At 33.1% G+C, this 18,792-nt stretch overlaps 1 protein-coding gene across 5 annotated transcripts in view; it reads right to left on the bottom strand.

Annotated features, from left to right (window-relative positions):
- Positions 1-3,495: 3,495 nt before the first annotated feature.
- LOC118740957 (solute carrier family 66 member 2-like) overlaps positions 3,496-18,792 on the bottom strand; it is a 129,521-nt gene continuing 114,224 nt past the window's right edge. For all 5 annotated transcript variants that reach the window (XM_036472728.1, XM_036472729.1, XM_036472730.1 and 2 more), the window contains exons 3-4: positions 3,896-4,026; positions 3,496-3,803 (exon numbers count right to left, since the gene is read on the bottom strand). In XM_036472728.1, the coding sequence (XP_036328621.1) occupies positions 3,646-3,803; positions 3,896-4,026 (289 nt within the window). In that variant the 3' untranslated portion in view covers positions 3,496-3,645. The remainder of the gene's footprint in view (positions 3,804-3,895; positions 4,027-18,792) is intronic.

The raw sequence follows: 18,792 nt of genomic DNA, 5'->3' as shown, positions 1-18,792 counted from the left end.
TAAGCTTGATCACGTACTTCTCGGACTAAATCTAGTAAAACTATCAAAAAAACCAAAATGTGCTCAAAGCGAGTACGGGATCGCTTTCAAGTAAAATGTGGCAAAATCTAGGGGGAAAAATAGTGAGTTTGGACTGGATACGGAATCAAGCATATTTACACCTGGCTGGTTATCAGGTTATCTGGTTAAAATTACAATTATCTAGTGCATTTGATTGTTTTTAAGACAGTAGAAAAGAATCAAATAACCAGATGACCAGGCAGGTGTGAACACCCACATTTTCACGATTCTTTGGCAAAATACTTTAGACAAACACCAAAAATTTATGCATCATTACAAATCAATTCTCGCTGAATATTTTCTGTATAAATGATGGTAAGTTAGTTTTACTTAACAGGTCTATTCTGAACGTTACCGAAGATTTTGTAACCGGAAAATTTTATTACCAAAAAATGTTACCAGTTCTTGTCACCACGTGGGTGAATGCCCACCCAACACGCCACATAATATACTTATGTAGACACATAGAAGTCTGTTGATTTTTGATTTATACTTTAAAATGCATTCGCAAGAGTAGTGTGAGTGGTAAATAAAAGCAAAAGTAATCGTTGTTGGGAAGATATCTCTGCCGTACGTGAAGTATAACTACGGTGACCAGATTTATATGGACAAAAATCGGGACATTTCTAAAGCATCGAATCCGAACATACAATTTGGTGTTTAGAACAAAAATACATAACATCTTTCAATACAGTTTTATATAAAACAAAACACAAGAGAAACAAGTAAATGATGATGAAGAATTATTGCAAGCACCAATTTTGAATAAGTTAGCTTTAGTCATGGCGGAATAATAACAAGGTGTTGTCAGTAAATTAACCTCACTTTTTCGGCAGGTCTATTCCGGTCACGCATTTTAAAGTAGTAGAAAAGGTATTAATTATTTACTACTTTTAATCCGTTGGTGCATACTATTTCAAATTAAATGTAGAAAAATGTATAATTACAGGCTTATAAGCCTGAATATATGTTTGTATCGGCAGTTCTACACAGCTTGGACATTTATTGTAACTTTAAAAAAGTAAAGCCGGTAAAATAAGGCAATTTCCTATAAGACTGTAAATGATTTTTTAAATAGATTAAAACACATATATATCGATAATATAAGCGAATTCCTAATTTAACCATGCAGCCACTCTATTCTAGTGTATCAGTAGTCCATTTGGCTCAATATTATGACAATGCCGCAAAAGTTATTTAATAAAAAAATCGCCTTTCCATACGATTTTTGTGTACGTCTTTTTACATTGATAACCACGATATCTTTTATTTTTTTACATTTTGAGGACAAAAAGTATACAAATCCATCAATTTTAAATAATTATATCGTTCTGAAAACACCAAGTTCTTTAAAAATCGCGATAAAACGAATTATTAAAATGGAACATTTTAGATACTATTTCCCAACGAATAGTAGTATAAAAATCAAGATCGGCAGTACTGAAAATAAGCATACCGATCTTGTCAAAATTACAACAAACACGTCGCTACTGACAACATCTTGTTATTATTTCACCATGAGCTTTAGTATTTACTGATTTATCGAAGATTTCGTATTTCTCTAAATTACCGTTTTATAGTATGTGGGCGTGGTTATTGCCCGATTTTAAACATTTTCAGTCGTTTGGTATGTTGTACCACGGCCAATAACTGTGCCAAGTTTGGGAGAAATAGGTGGAGCGATTACCAAGATATACACATGTAATCATAAGTAGGCGTGGCTACGCCCATTTTCCAAAAATGTTTAATATTATCATTTTTCGTTTAAACTTCCGTTATATGGGAGGTAGGCGTGGTTATTGTCCGATTTTGCGCATTTTCAATACCATACGTCCTACGCTGAAAACAAGTATGCATACCAAGTTTCGTTAAGATATCTCAATTTTTACTCGAGTTATCGTGTGCACAGACGGCCAGACGGACGGACCGCTTAATCGATTTCTTTTTTTCTTTCTGATACATTTGACTATATCTATCTATCTATAAAATGAAGCAAGAATGATAGACTGCAATATAACGAGAGTATCAGTTTGATAGAATAAAACATAACCAAATATCATAGAAAATAATAATGTTGGATACGTTTATGTCTCCCTTATATTCTATATTCCTTGCGATAGCAAAAATGCTGCCAAGCTTGTCAGAAAAATGGTTTTTTTTGGGCCAGAGTATAGGGAAACTCTTAAATCAAATTAATAAAGCAAATCCTAAAAATCGTGATTTAATCGGAACAAATATAAAAATCGGGACACTTATACGTGCCGACTTTTAAGAAAAATTTTCAGCGGGACAATCTTCTAAAAATCAGTACTGTCCCGCCAAAATCGGTACGAATGGTCACCATAAGTATAAACCAAGAATGTTTTATAAGCATGAGCCTTTATTGTTGCGAAGGCAGGGGAGGTAAAAAGGAAATTCTGGGATGATTTCTTTTCCGACTCCTGAAGAAACAGGGTATTTCACTGCTCCAATAGCGGTAGATTTACACGGTTCAGGTTTTGTTGGCAGCGAAAAGAAGCTGAAGCGATTACCCTACGCCCAACGTCTGTCCAGTTCATGCGACTGAATCGCGTTGATTCATGACAGCCCTCCACGTTTTTTCGGGAGTTCTTACATAGCTCCATTTTGGCGTTATAGGTACTCAGTCTAAGCTTATAGGACTTATTGACTAACCTAACTTGTGTCGAATTTTGGGTAATTTGTGCGAGAATAGGAGAGTTTCTAAATATTTTCGCTAATTTATTAAGCCTCCAAGGAAAATAAATAAACTCGCACCTAGCCCGGTTTGCGAAACAGTCATTATTTATGTATTAACAATATAAATTCGGTTTTGTTCATCGCAAACATTCGATCAAAGTTTAGGTTTGAGATAGGCACAACCTACTTCATAAATCGTTAATACTACGAATTTTCGATTAATATCTACAGTTTTTTTTTTTTAATTACACTGTGCGACAATCCAAAAAATCTGGGGAGTTATGCTAATTTTCTGGTAGGTCTTGTCAAGTAAAGCAAGAATCGAAATATGAAATTTGCCAAACACCCCAAAAATATTGACTTACTATTAAAAACCCGGTTTTCCGCACTTATAAGTCTGTAATTTAATTGATATTCAGCCGAGTTTCGGTTCCTACTCGTTTAAAAAACCAGAAACCTAGACCTTTTGATTGATATACATTCATAACAAATTAGAAAACTTAAGAGATCTGTGTGTTGTGCACAGCAAACACAAGTTTTGTTAAATTTTCTCGTGTTTTTTCAACTACTTTATAAAGGGCCATACTAGTAGTTCTTAAATATATGAAGAAGTATATACAGCAAACAGTTTTGAAAAAAATAAATAAAAAAAAGTGTAACAAGATTTCTTAAGTTTTCTAAATTGTTATATACAGCACTGAAAAGGTCTAAGTTTCTACTTTCCATAACCGGTAAGAAACTGGTGGATAATCAACTAAGTTATAGGCTTATATGTAAGTGCGCAAAAGTACTGAAAACCGGCTTTTAACGATAAGCCAAGATTTTGTGGTTGCTTGGCAAATTTCATACTTCGATTCTTGCTAGACCAACTTCCCAGGTATTCCTATTTCATTCTTTTTTGTAGCACAGCTTTAACAGCTTTGAGGTCTTGCCCTTACCGTTTAAATAGTGCCTGGAGCGTGCACGTTTCAAAGCGCCAACATCTGTGGACACTGAACCAGCAGTATCCGTGTCGATCGTTACTTTTGGTAGACGTAGATCATCAGCTGAAAAGAAACATTGATATTGTAACACAAAAATTGATATTATAAGGGCTCCAATTGAATGGATTTGGCACAAAGGACTAGCCTTTACTCACCCGAAAATGTGTGCTCTCTATTTGACGCATTCATACGTTTCACTTTAACGCATAAATGTATCATAAGAAACATGGTAATGTTCATCACAACGCTTTGAACAAGAAGCGGAAGCTCATATTGCTTGGAAAACCTGAAACAAAAGAAAAGTTAAAGACATTAGAAAACTAACTTCGTGATTTAATATGTATAATATATGTAAGCATGTAGGTAAGCATGTATTATAAAATACTTGAATGTTTAAAAATATATATAATTCTAATATCATTGTTTGAAGATTATATTTGCCTACTTTGAGGCGATATAACACAGCCAGTACAACCACGTGTAAGACTTTTGAAAGGCACTTAATTTAAACGCTTTGCGCTTATGCCAGTAAAAACTTAAATAGCATAAGTTTGAGATGCCGCAAACATTTGTTTTTGTACGCAGCTTTAAGTAACAAACAAACAGCAATAAGTAAATTGCGGCGCGGGCAAAACTTTTCAATTTATTTTTGCCATATTCTTAACATTTTCGTGGCAGTTTTCCGTTAACTTGCTCTAACACTGAGTACATACATATGTATATACAGTTGCGGTCAATAAGATAGCAAAATTCAAAATGATATTGTTTGAACTTATGTTTATTTATTTATTTTTAATAATTTTCATGTAAAGTTTCAAAGGTAAATTTAAAAAACCGCATTAAAATTTCAAATTTTTATTCCGAGTTTTTAGAAAATTTTCGAGTATGCACCTTTTAGCTCTTTCGATTTTAGTACAATAAAGTGCAAGTTCAAAATAGCTCAAAACTACCGTCGATATTTTAGAATTTTTTTGTCGAGGATGTTACGCATTTTCTTCCATATAACGCATGAGCAATATCTAATTTTATATGGAGAAAAATGCTCAACACCCTCGACAAAACAAATCTCAAAAATCAACGGTAACTTTTGGGCTAAAAATTCTGAAAGAAAAGTGTGAAATTTCGATGATTTTTTTTACTTTAATTAATTTTTGTTAACTTTGTGCAACCTTTGAATTTTTTTTTTAAGAGGTTTCTGTTATACATCGAACCAAGGCGTATTTAACAAGGTGGTGTTGGCCGTATATAAGTAAAAAATTACACTAACAAATTATACGCTGATGTCCATACTGTCATTGGTATGAGTTACAACAAACACTTCATTTTGACGTAATGGCCTCCACGGCGAAAAACTCAGCTGTCGCCCCAACACCACCTTGTTTAATACACCTTGCATCGAACTATATTTTTGAAAGTTGTTAAAAATTAATAAATATAAGTTGCAAATAACATCATTTTGAATTCTGTTATCTTATTGACCGCAGCTGTATATTCTTGATTTGCTGCTGGAGTGAAAGCAGAGAAAGAAAGTGTATCCTTGCTTTTATTTTAGTTAAGCAGAAAAGAGTGAATTTGTTAGTAGTCGAAAATGTGTATATACATGTATATAAATATATACATACATATGTACATGGGTATGTATCTAGGTAATGGGTAACGTAGGGCAATAACTAAAGTAACACACGGGTGAAAAATTGTGCAATCAAAGGACTTACTAAAGACGCCCACCAATCTGAGGTTATTTGACTAAGTATACTTCAATATTCGAAGGAAATTGGATCATTGTACAAGCAGCCAAAGAACCTACAACCACTTCTTGCTTTTAGTTTAAGAGTCAATGCAGGTTAGAGCTTTCTAATGAAATTGCCGCTTAGTCAATTGGCTAATATACAGAAGACAGTATTATAAGTATTTTCCTTTTAACAGCATTGCACATTGCTGAAGCCATTTTATGGAATTAACGACTATTTACGCCCACTTTTGCTGACGCGGTACTTAACATTAGTACGTGTCATAAATTGAATAGAATTGCATAACACTTACATACATAACTAGATATATATATAAAGTGGCGCTGTCGTAAATAGCATACAATTAATTTTTACAATATTCGCCATATTTTGCGTGATAATTTTTTTTACGATAATTTTCTATAAAAGCATAGTATTTTTAATTTTTTTTCCATACAAAGTATGTTCAACAATTTTGGAAAAAAAATGCGTAATACAGTCAGCAAAAAATAAAATATCAAAAATCAACGCGATTTTTTAGCAACTTCAAACTTGCTCTTTATTATATGTACAAGAATTTAATAGGCTATAAGACTGCATACTCGAAAACATTAAAGCTTATTAAAAACTTGAAAATTTAGATGGAATTTTGGCAAATTTTTATACTATTTGCACAAAGTTTGAAATATGAATTTATAAGGCTTTTGTTAAATAATGAGCTACACTTTTATAAAAAAAATAATAAAATTAATAAACATGAAGAAAAATAGTCCACATTTTTTAAAATGTCGAGTCTTTATTTATTTTTCCACCACTCATTCCCCTCATTGATTTCGTAAAAAATAACTTATTTCACATCCTAGAATTTTTATTGAAGAAATGTGTCTAAAACTTAAAAAAAAAAAACAAAGAAGTATAAGTATATATGTACCAGGAGGAGGTATCAACTATTGTCGTTCCAACTTTCTTTAAACTACCTAAAAGTCTATAGCAGTCTTATTTATTGTTAAGAGATTGTTGTAAGTATTAACTTGGAGTAAATTAACGACCTCAGTTATTGAAATATAGGAGTTTTCGTATATCCGAAAATTACCTTTATACGGGAAACCGGTGCAATTTCAGGCCGATTTGAATAATTTTCAACGAATTGCTTTTTCGTATCAAGGTTATTAAATGCACCAAGTTTGGTAAAAATTGATAAATCGGTTACCGAGATAAACATTTGTGGTCACAAGTGGGCGGCGCCACGCTCAGAATCCAAAAATTTATATAAGTCTAATTTTTTGCTCACTGCTCATTGCAATAATCGATTTTGAGTCAATTAGCTCCAGTAAGTAGTTACTGATTTATCGCAGATTTCGTGTTTCTGTATATTACCGTTATATGGGAGGGGGGCGTGGCTGTTGCCCGATTTCAATTATTTTCTGCAAATTTCTTAGCTGGATCCTAAGCAAGGCTTGTACCGAGTTTGGTAAGAAATGGTGAAGCGGCTACTAAGATACAGTATTTCATCATTAGGTGGGCGGGATCACGCTCCTTTCCGAAAAATTTCATATTAATATTATTTTGTACCAAAATTCTACTTTACATACTAATTTTCAACAATTTGGATAAAATATTTACTGAAATATTATAGTTTTTGCATTTTTCGAAAATACCTTTATATGAGAAGGGGCCGTGGTTACAGTCCGATTTCGCCCATTTTCAATAGTAACCTACCTTGGCTAAAGGACAACCTATATACCAAATTTCGTTGAGATATCGCAAATTTGGCTCGATTTATCGTGTACACGGACAGACAGACACCGTTTAATCGATTTCTCTTTTCATTCTGATCATTTATGTATACATTTATCTATATCTATCTCGATTCCTTTAGGCGGTTACAAACAACCGTTACGCGAACAAAGTTTTAATACCCTGTACACAAACAAGTGCGCTCGGGTATAACAAATAAAAATAGAATAAAATACGATTTTTGGTATTTTCCAGGGGTCCAAAGTAAAATTATTTTGGCGGAAAGAATTACTTAAATCGAACAAATTTTATATTTTGTTTGGGAAGGAATCGATTTTACTTTGCGCGAAGCGTGGGGCACTCTAATGTAAAATTTGTACACTATTCGTAAAAAACCAGCGGTAGGGGGTGGTGGTAAATAATATCACTTTCACATTGTTTACCGTCTTTCTACGCAATTCTAATAGCACTCACGTAACTACATTTTCATATACTATGAACATACACATGAGGCACTGAGAGCCAAAGTAGCCTATGGGACATTTTCAAAAAATTAAGGTACAGCTTAAAATGCATTACTACATAGAATCGAAACGGTAATTGCCCGAGGCACGCCCTTTCAGTTTTCTTTCACTATAATAGGTAGCATCACGTATGTAGGTGCAATGAACTTTCAGAAAAATACCGTATTTATTATTTATAGATCATTCTTTCTCATATTACTAAAAAAAATGTGTAGATAGGCTTCTCTGGCTCGCATGGCCTCATATGTTCGTAAGTATGTACATTACGGCGTCCAAAATAAGTAAAGTCGAAATTTTAATGCCCTCACCCCCTAGAATTGTTCTATATAAGAAAAAATAAACGCCTGTTTTTTTTATTTTGAAATCAAAAAATATTTAGAAATGGTATAGAATCCTCGAAAATCAATATTTTTCGATCGGAAAACTTTGTATCTCTTCAGAAGACTTCCAATAATAATATCCAATTGTTCATTTGACCATTTTTTAATATTCATTATTTTTTTAAATCCCCTAAAACCCCAATAAATTCATTGGCGGACCCCTTTAAAGGCGTTAGTATTAGAAAATGGTAAAATAAACAATTGGAGATCTCCTGAAGAGAAATAAAGTTTTCCGCTCGAAAAATATTGATTTTCACGAATTCTATACCATTTCTACGAAACACTGTTTTTCCCCATAAATAATAGATGGAAAACTTTGAGCGCTTTGAGGGACCTCTAAATATTTTTTGATTTCAAAACAAAAAACAGGGGTTTATTTTTTCTTATATAGAACCTAATCCTAGGGGGTGAGAGCATTAAAATTCGGGCTTTATTTTTCACTTGCATTTTTGCACCACCCTAATGTACATACATACATACATACATACATATGTACATTTATATACTTTTATTTATACTACCGCCTTATCTCGATTGTCCGCCCCCATTCTTTTTACAATTCTTTCGAAGATAGAATGCGGTTTGATATGGAGCAAACAATACTGTTTTGTTTTTGTTGTATTTTATTACACATGTACTTGGATGGAATGACTCCATGAAATGTGTAAAAATGTGAACAATCTTCGTGATTGCGTTAATGATTGCGATGGCATTGCTACAGCTGCCATCAATGGTGATAGCTGACAACAACATCCTGTGCAAATGAAATTTGTGATAACAGAAAAGTAGCAGAGAAATACATTCACGATTTGTTAACAGCTTTGATTACGTCAATTGTTGGTGGAATCGTTGAAGGTCACGTACTGTATTTTTTTTCTTTTTGAAGGTCTTCGTTTATTTACAGTCCGAGCACGCCCACAAATATGTTTTAACAACATTGTCAAAAAAATTGAATGCATCAAAGTATAAAAATGGCTATTACAAATTTATTGGCGCTTTATTTTTTATTCAGAGTTTTGTAAATAAAGGCACGTAAATAAACTGAAGTGCTTACAAGGGAAATGGCGTTTATTATAAAGTTACTTACCATACAACAGGTACAAATGAAATACTTAAGAATTGCTTAAGCAACCTTTATTGTGTTTTAATGCTGATAAATTTTTCATTTGTCTGACCGTATAAATTTATTATCTACTTTACTTGTTATAGAACGTATAGTGCAAAGTTAACAATTCGACTTAAAGAAAAATATTATATTGATGTCACTCAGTTCGATTCACTGTCAATTAACTTTTAAGTAAGTATGTACATACCCTGCAGGGAAACCGTGGACTAGTGAGTCACATTTCTAGTTCCGTACTAGATCTTTATCGCTAAAAACGAACTAGCCCGATAGTAACTAGATCCCTACCAGCCCAAAATCGGCGAAATCGGTGGTACTTTAAAAAAACAAATTTTTTCACTTTTTTCACTAGAAATCTATATCTAAAGTGATGAATTTAGAACTGGTTCGGAACTATCGAAAAAGGGATGCAGTAGGGGCCAATTGCCACTTCCTAGGACATCGCCATGTTAAATTCGCCAGTTGTTTGCATGCAAAAGAGATTTATCGCGAACCAGTACTGGGTCTAAATGTACTAGAAGCGCACCAGTTCAGAACTAGAGACGTTCCCCACAGGGTATGTACATGGCATTCAACTGACTGTATACTATTTACTATCTTTATGTAAAAATAATATTTTAAAGATGTAATGTGGAACGATTTTCCGTCATCCCTTGTTAAATTTGGTTTGGAGGCAAACAGGTTTCTGCGTTGTGCCATCTTCAGTGTAATTTTTCGTTCTGAACAGTTTCTGTTTGTCCGTCACTATTTATAACCGCCGGATTATCCGCTGAGACGTACCTAAAGCCCTGTATGCAGCTCTCAAGAAAACGGTCAAGAAAAAATTGCCATTATTTCGCGTGTGTGTCCAAGGAATTATGACATTTTTGATACCGCTCAGCCTGTTGCCTCACTCTTTCCTCAAGAAATAATGGAACGGGCATATATTTCTGTTGCAAACCTGGGTTGCCTTGTGCTCTTTTTTCACAAAAAACTTTAGAAAACCGTAGTAGAAAGCGTAGTAAATTTCTTAAGAACTGCGTACTGCCTTAAGGAAATTTGACTCAAGAAAATTTCTTAGCCATTTCTTGTACGTCATTTTATATGGAGTTTTTGCTTTTCTTGAGAGCTGCATACAGGCCTTAACTAGGAATCATCGACGATTTAGCACAGCTGTAAATAGTGACGGATAAACAGAAACTATTCAGAACGATAATAATAATAAAATAATAGTATAGAGATGTAATCAAAATATACGTTTTCGGAAATTTCATCATACAATTAATAAGCTTGATAAAGAGTTGACTTAACTTCACAAAAATGGTGAGGATATGTGTCTTCCCATCTGTCTTTTGGTATACCAACTGTATGAATTGATCAAACTTTGATTGCGTTAACCCACAAAATTGAAATTTTGAAATAATTCTGTATATTATTAAACGGGCAATATGTATAATAGGTCCACTCAATATCAAAAAATTGTTACGAATTGTTACTAGTACTTGCAAGTTTGCAAGAGAGAGCGAATTCGATAGCGTAACATCTCGAGAGAGCTGCAAATTCTTGGAAGTAAAAATTTTACTAAGTAGCAGGAATTCGCAGTAGTCAAAAAGCAAGGTAATGTTTCAAATTAAAATGTAAACAAAGTGTTTAAGAGGATGATTTCATGAAACGTAATTAGTGAAATGAAAATATGGATGAACAATTTACAACAAAACTGAACAAAATGGCGTACTGAATTTGCGTTCAATACTTTTTCTGATAATTTTCTCTTGCTCTCAATTTTACTCTCTATTTTTCTTTTACGCTCTCGCTGCAAGTACTTACTGGAAAAGTTATTGAATGGACCTGATGCCACATACATACATTTATATTATTAAGAGCCATTACATTGAATTATTACATGTTTTTTGTTATTTTCTAACATAAATTTTTGTCTATTTTCGATAGATTTTTTCATATATGTAATTTTTTGTATGTTAAAAACGAACGCTCTACATCAGACGCCCTTGTTGGACAATAACTGAAAGATGACAATTCTTCAGAAGAAAACATTGCAATAAATTCGTCTTTTGCCTCAAGGCTTTTGTATAAAACATTGATTATTTCCAGCATACGACCATCATATCGTGGATTAAAAATACAATAAAATTTCCTACGTATTTTTGAGATTCGAAATTTTATGTCGTTTTAAATTGACTCGATTATATTGAAACTTTTATCTAAATCCAATCCTTTGATTTCGAGCTAGGCGAAGTTCGCGAAAGTTTGTACATAAGTGGTGGCCACATAATTAGACACTACTTCTTTAAACGCTGTAGCCATTTATATATTCTTTATTTCCCAATAAGAAAAATACATACAACGAATATCACGCAACTCAATGTTTCAAACCTTGTACTAGATTTATGAAAATTGGGTAAATTTCAAAAAGTTTTCTTTAAAATTTCAAACTTTTTGAACGATTTTCTATAAAAAAAAATCGGTATGCAGTTTTATAGCTAATTTAATTGTAGTGCAATGTTACGCAAGTTTAAAAGGGCGAAGAATTCGCAATTATTTTTTGTTGACGGTGTTACGTATTATATTCCATACAAAGTATGTTTGAAAATTTTTTCGGGTGAGCATATTTGCAACGTTACCTTCTCATTTACGTCTAAAAATTATTGTTACAACTTGTTTTGTATGCATAAATACATTTTCGTACGAATTTTGACAGATGGTTTACGAGTTTACTAACTTACACGTTTTATGAGTTTACGAGGCTATTTAAGCAGTTACATGAACACACTTAATAATATAATGAAAAGTAAAACCTTAAAAACCCCCAAAAAATCTGAAAACACTTCGTATTTAAGGATGAACTAACTTTAGGATGTCAAAGAAAATATTTAGCCCCAAAAATTCAATTCCGGCATATATCCGTACATACAATAATTTAGTAGGTCGAGTTGTTCTAAAATCTTTCCAAATTTAAGCAATTTTTGCAAAAATATGTATTTAAAAAGGACAAAGAGTGGCCAATAAACAAGCATGCATCTCATTTGAGGTTATCTATTAAAATAGTAATGGTTTAGCGCCCACAAAAATAACTGGCACCTAGTAGCTTTCTATTTATGTAAAATAGTGGCGCGACCATTAAAATTGTCAGCTGTCTGCAATTTATGCCGCGCAACAAACATAGAAAAAGCCTAGTTTATAATCAAAACATGCAGTAAAGGCCAGAACAAAAGACAAAGCGCAATGATACTCATACTTCTATAAATGTGTGTGTGTGCGTCGCACCGTTTTATAGGCCGATGCAGCAAACCCAACACTTTTATGTAAAATGCATCAGTGACCAGCAAGCAAACCAAAGTAAACCAAGTAAACTAGGTCAAAATGTCAGTTGCCGCTTACGAGTGCACCGCTTGCACCCTTTAGTGAAAGAGCGCGCCAAATTGAACACACAAAAACAACAGCAAGGAATTGGAGTTAGTTAGAGCAAGGGTTTGTACTGAAAGCTTTGAAGTGAATTTCATCCATGTGAAGTGAAGTGAAATGCGTCCATGCACACACATACACCTCGATTTGAGTCTTAAAATATGTACATACCTACACACCGAACGAGGGAATACTGAATAATGTTAATGGATTCTACATTCTTGTCTAATTGTAGCACGGAAACTTGGTAATTTTCTACTAGTAAAAACATAAGGGAATATCAAAGGCCTTTACACATGAATATTTGCATATGTATGTATGTACATCAGTACCTCTGTGAGTTTTGTTACATTTACGTACATTGCAGGTCCAAGTGGAAACTTATAAAATCAAAAATTCACCTAACTTTTTCACTTTTACTGCTTTGCCGAAGGTTGTCATCACAATTCTAGCAGCATGAGTACGGTGTGGAAGCGTGAAAAGCTACATTTCCGCTCGTAAAATAGATAAAACAACTAAGAACGTATTGTACAGATGCAAACCATAGCTATTGATGCGAGCCATAAGGGCGGTCCAGTGCACAGAAAATCGATAGCAGCAAACAAATGTAAAAATAGGTTATGTTTACAGGGACTAACTCGTCCATATATGCGTATACACATATATATTTAGTATGTGTATTTGGATAATGTATATGCATCCATCTTTATATAAACATACATACGTATGTATTTCAATCCATATACATACATATGTACATATGAAAGGTTATATATTAATGCGCGTCAAAGAATAAATGTTATGGAAACAAAAAACTTATAGGATCCGATGCTATGAACTGTTGCGGCCATAGAAATATATTTACATACATACCTTAATGAGGAAAGATCCTAACTCATTTTCTTTCTAAATTCAACTTAGTACAAAAATCGGTAGATTACTCATCAACAACACAAAATAAAATGCATTTATGGTATCAGGCAATGAGTTTTTTTTTTGAAGTGAAACTTCTTTAGCGGCGGTTGGTTGGGTGGGAGTAAATTGGCAAATTCAGCGGAAATTGCACACGGAAATGACGCAACGGAAATGATGCAACGGAAATGGTGCAACGGAAATGGTGCAACGGAAATGGTTGGGGCTGAAACAAGTACTTCTTGTGTGTATGCATATGGTATGAATTTAACAAAAACTTGCTAATAAAAGGTTAGAGGATAACACTTAGAAATAACAATACAAGAATGAAAGTAAAGTTGAGTACGTACATAGATAAAGAAAAGTATAGAGGCGAAGGTAAAAATAAAAACAAAAAACAAAAACAAAAACAAAGATGTGTAAAGATAAAGGCAAAAACGAAGACCAAGGTAAATTTAAACATTTTACTTATATATATAAGGGCAAAGTTGAAGGGGAATATGTTGATGAAGAAAATGATAAACATAAAAGTAAAAACAAAGATGAGGATGAGGATACCGATAAAAGTAAAGATGAAGATAGGGGAAGAAAGATTAAAATAAAGGTAATTAAAGAGGAAAGGATATAGAGAGAGACACAGAGACTCAATCTGGGAACTATTTTGGGATTTTAGAGATTTTCGAAATTCTCGAGACTTATCGATTAAATAATCGATATTTTTATTGATATTTATCGATTTTGTTATCGATATTTATCGATTTTGTTATCGATATTTATCGATTTTGTTATCGATATTTATCGACTTTGTTAGCGATGTTTATCGATTTTGTTATCGATATTTATCGATTTTGTAATCGATATTTATCGATTTTGTTATCGATATTTATCGATTTTGTTATCGATATTTATCGACTTTGTTAGCGATATTTATCGATTTTGTTATCGATATTTATCGATTTTGGTATCGATATAAATCGATTTTGTTATCGATATTTATCGATTTTTGTACCGATATTTATCGATTTTGTTATCGATATTTATCGATTTGGTTATCGATATTTATCGATATTGTTATCGATCTTTATCGATTTTTTTATCGTTATAAATCGATTTTGTTATCGATATTTATTGATTTTGATTAGCTACCAATGGTATTATTGATGTTGCTATTGAAGTTTTTATCGAATTTGTCATCGATTTTGTTATCGATATTTTGATGGACGTTATAATCGATTTTGTTATCGATGGAGTATGAAGATAAAAATGAGGGCCTATTCGAGGCACGTAATAAAAGCGGCATTACTGCCGTACTGATGAAAAATGGCAACATTGTTGCAATTGCCCAACTGATAATACATTGCTAGAAATTCACACAGAACGTGATAATTCGCGCAACACTGCGGTTGTGATTGCAACTCGAACAAGCCCTACAGATAATGGAAAAACAGAACAACATGAATGTTATTAAAACGAACAGTGGTAGAGGTAGGGATCTACATTGATAGAAAAAAGCGAAAAAATATAACCTTAAGCAAAAGCAGATGTGTGTATGTATAGATAGATAAGTAACGTAAGTTTCACTTCTACAGTGTGGCCCAGGCGCACTTACTTTTTTTTATAAAAATTGGGTATGGTAATACACCACGCATCACTTGAATAGGCACAATAGTTTTCTTTATGCACGAAGAAAATACCTTATATACTTTTTTATGCGTTTTTTTATCAAAACCATTCGATTGGGCACGGTGACTTTGGGACAAAGAAAGCATAAGATTAAACCAATGAAAGCATATTGTTCATACATATAAGTTTGACTATTGAATACTATTAGTAACAGGTAATACCCTTTTAAAGCCTATTTATGGAAAAACTGTTCCCTTTTTGTTTAATTTTGTCCAGAATTACGACGAAGCTGAACTCGCAACCGTCCAACTGCCATTTACGTCTAGCTTTTCTGTTTTGGTTTAATTTAATTTTTTTTTTCATACGATTTACAATTCTTTTAATTTAATTTCCATAAGAACGCCTTCAAATTGGAGCTCTTGTTAAAAATCTACTATCTGGCTATTCGGTTAGTCGAATAGTCGGTTAGCAACTATTTTGTCGGTTGATAGTCGAATAGCAATTATTCGATTAACCGCTCGAATTCGACTAACCATTTACATTTGACTAACCATTTACTTTCGACTAACCGTTCACTTTTGACTAACCGCTCACCATCGAGTAGTCTGAAAATCAACAACTAGCCGAAAAATCGAAAATGAACGGCTAGTCGGCTAGTTGTTTGTGAGCGGTTATTTAAATGAAAAAGTCGAAAGGAAACATAAGTGAATTCGACTATTTTTTAAAACACCGACTAGACGATCAACAAGAGCTCTACTTCAAAGTCTTGGATCCCCAAAGATCTCAATCTTCGCGCTCTGTACAGTGCGCCTGCTTACTTTATTTTTCTTTGTTATAATACTATTTTACACAAACAAAATACATTAGAAAAAATAACCAAACACCGAGTTACCGAGTACCAAGCTCGATGTGAAGACCCCTAATATAATTTTAAAATTCAAAACTCGAACTCGCAAACACATTCTCATTTTACATCTGAAACAACAACGCTTGCAAACGTCAGAGAAAAAATCATCGCCGACGAATTTAGAGAATGATTTTACCCAGGGACCCGGACTTCTGTAACCTTTATACTAAAAGTCGTTAGAAAAAGGTTATTTTTTGTCTTTTATTTCATTTGAAATAGAATTATTGGTTAGCCCGGACTTTTATTTTTTTAGTCCAGTAATAACAGTTAAACTTGGCCAAATATTTTTAAAGGCCAAAATAAAAGTCCTTTCCTAATAATATCCACACTTAAACTAATTTGAAATGAAAGAGGACTAAAATAGCTTTAAAACTGAAATATTTAAACGAGAAAAGCCCCCTGTTGAAAAATATTTAAATTGAAAATGTGAATTTAACTACCATAGAGCAAACCGTAGTACAGCTATATGAATTTCATTTGTATTAAATTATAAAAAAAAATATATATATATATATAAATAGGTGGTAACCTTCGTAAAGATATTTCTGTTTGATAGCCATTTCAGTCCTCTTTCGTTTGTTATCAAATTTATTTAATTTGGACAAGCGCACAGAGGGGTATTTGACCGATTTAGGCGGCCAAAAGTCGAATTATCCAAAGGTTAAGCTTTTTAATCTGACACTTAATTTTTTGAAAATAGAACGAATCGTGCAGATCTGATGGAACTGTCAAAAAATTATTTTATGCATTAGCAAAAAACGCATTACTTCAAAAAGTGCAAAAAATTAGCAGGTTTTTATTTCTTCTTTCGAAAGCTTAAAATCCGTACTATTTAATAAAATAATAAAAAATATCATATTTTCACATATATAATATATATAAATTTACCATTTTTTGAAATTTTGATTAAATTTTTTTTTCTGAAATACCGCAGGGACACCCTGTCTTTAATTATATTCCAAAATTTTTAATCCTGTAGCTCTCTACTCTCTATATAGAAATAAAAAACGTCAAACCAACATTTAATTTCAAAGAATGTAAGTATTTTTGACATTTGCTTCGGTGAAGAGCTTATGGCTATGCTCTTATTAATATTCTTAGTATAAAATTTGTTGACTTTAGTGGCTTCCTAGCGGCATATAAATCATTTTATAGCGAAATTTCTATTGAATTCTTTTTAGTGGATTAATTTTTCTTTACAAAAATACGAAACACGTTCACATTGCAGACAACGAATTTTTCGATTTTTGCCCACTTAGGCGGCACTATACACATACAAATGCATCATTCATTTAATATTTATGAAGTCAAAATCAGCTGGTTTTCTGTTTACTTTTTGGGGCAGTTTCATTGAGGAAAATTGTTTTCCAGGTCAAGCCAGCAAAATATTTTTTAATTACATTATTTTATTTTAATTTGATATAGCAAAAACAAAATTAATTTATAGCTACACTTTTGGCTGTTGAACAATGTTTTTACTCAATCAAGATTTCAAAATATTTTCTTACTGCCACAAATTTTGAGCATACATACTTAGGGTAATTTATCTCTGTAGCTTTCTAGTTAGCATTTTTAGAGTCTTACATAACTTTGAAGTGTGCAATTAAATGCATGTGCATACAAATATACATACATATCTCACACCGTCTTCAAAAGAGGCACAACTCAAAACTTGGCATTTTTGAAATTATGCGCTAAAAATGTACACAGAGCTTTTATTTACCTTTCAGCAAAGGCTGGAGCAAATTTTTGTTATAATTTGTTACAAAAAAAACCCAAGGTAAAGTCTCCCTTGCCCATATGATTATCATGCGCTAGGAAATAGTTTTACGCATTTTCAGACAAGCGTGTAATTGTGAGTTGTGCCCATTTTGAAGACGGTGTGCGATATGTACATATGTAATTAAGTGAACGAAATCTAGCAACAGCCAAGCAAAGAACATTTGTGTAAATATTCCGAAAATTAATAGTGTAATCATGGTGTCGGCGGAAGGCAAAATTCTTCCACACAAACGCAAGATGCATGTGATCATAAGTATTAATGAAGCTTACGAAGAATAATGAACTCACAAGCATACAATTAAAATAGTGCACAAGTGAGGTACTGAAAATTCTAAATTCATTATTTTAGACCACACTCGATAGATACATTCGTACCCGAGTTGCGCTGGGAATTATTAATTTCGTAACGAGGAGTGAAATTAAGTGGTAATATCCAAACTAGAGATGGGCGCTGGCCGGGCTTTTGGCAGGAGCTCTGAGAAAGCTCGCGGGTACGGCCCGAGAAATCTGATTTCGGCACGAGCTCGTGCCTGCATGGCTGTGTGCCCTGGATTGGCCAATTTTAGAGTTTGGTAAACGGGCAAATGATTTGAAAATATTTCAAGTAGCTAAGAATATATTGAGCATTACTGAAACCTCTGGCACTTAACGTACCAGGCGCCCATCGATTCTCCGAAGTCATTTAACTTTTTGTTTATTATATAGGAAAAGTATATTTATTTACATAAATCCAAATTTGGTGATAGTCCTTTTGATTTATAAGCTCGCACATAGGATCAAAAAGCGAAGCACGTCCAGGGTTAAGGGTAGTGTTGGGAAGTATCGAGTACTTTTGAGGATCGAGTTCTTTGGTATCGATACTTTTAAGGATCGGGTATTTTTCAGAGTACTGAGTACTTTGTTTAAATATACACATATTGGTAACATTCCAA

This window comes from Rhagoletis pomonella, unplaced genomic scaffold (assembly GCF_013731165.1).
Source record: "Rhagoletis pomonella isolate Grant_MI unplaced genomic scaffold, Rhpom_1.0 Rhpom_scaffold_00006, whole genome shotgun sequence".
NCBI classification, from domain to species: Eukaryota; Metazoa; Arthropoda; class Insecta; order Diptera; family Tephritidae; genus Rhagoletis; species Rhagoletis pomonella.
Note: the sequence above shows the minus strand (reverse complement) of the source record. Positions and strands in the feature narration are given on the sequence as shown.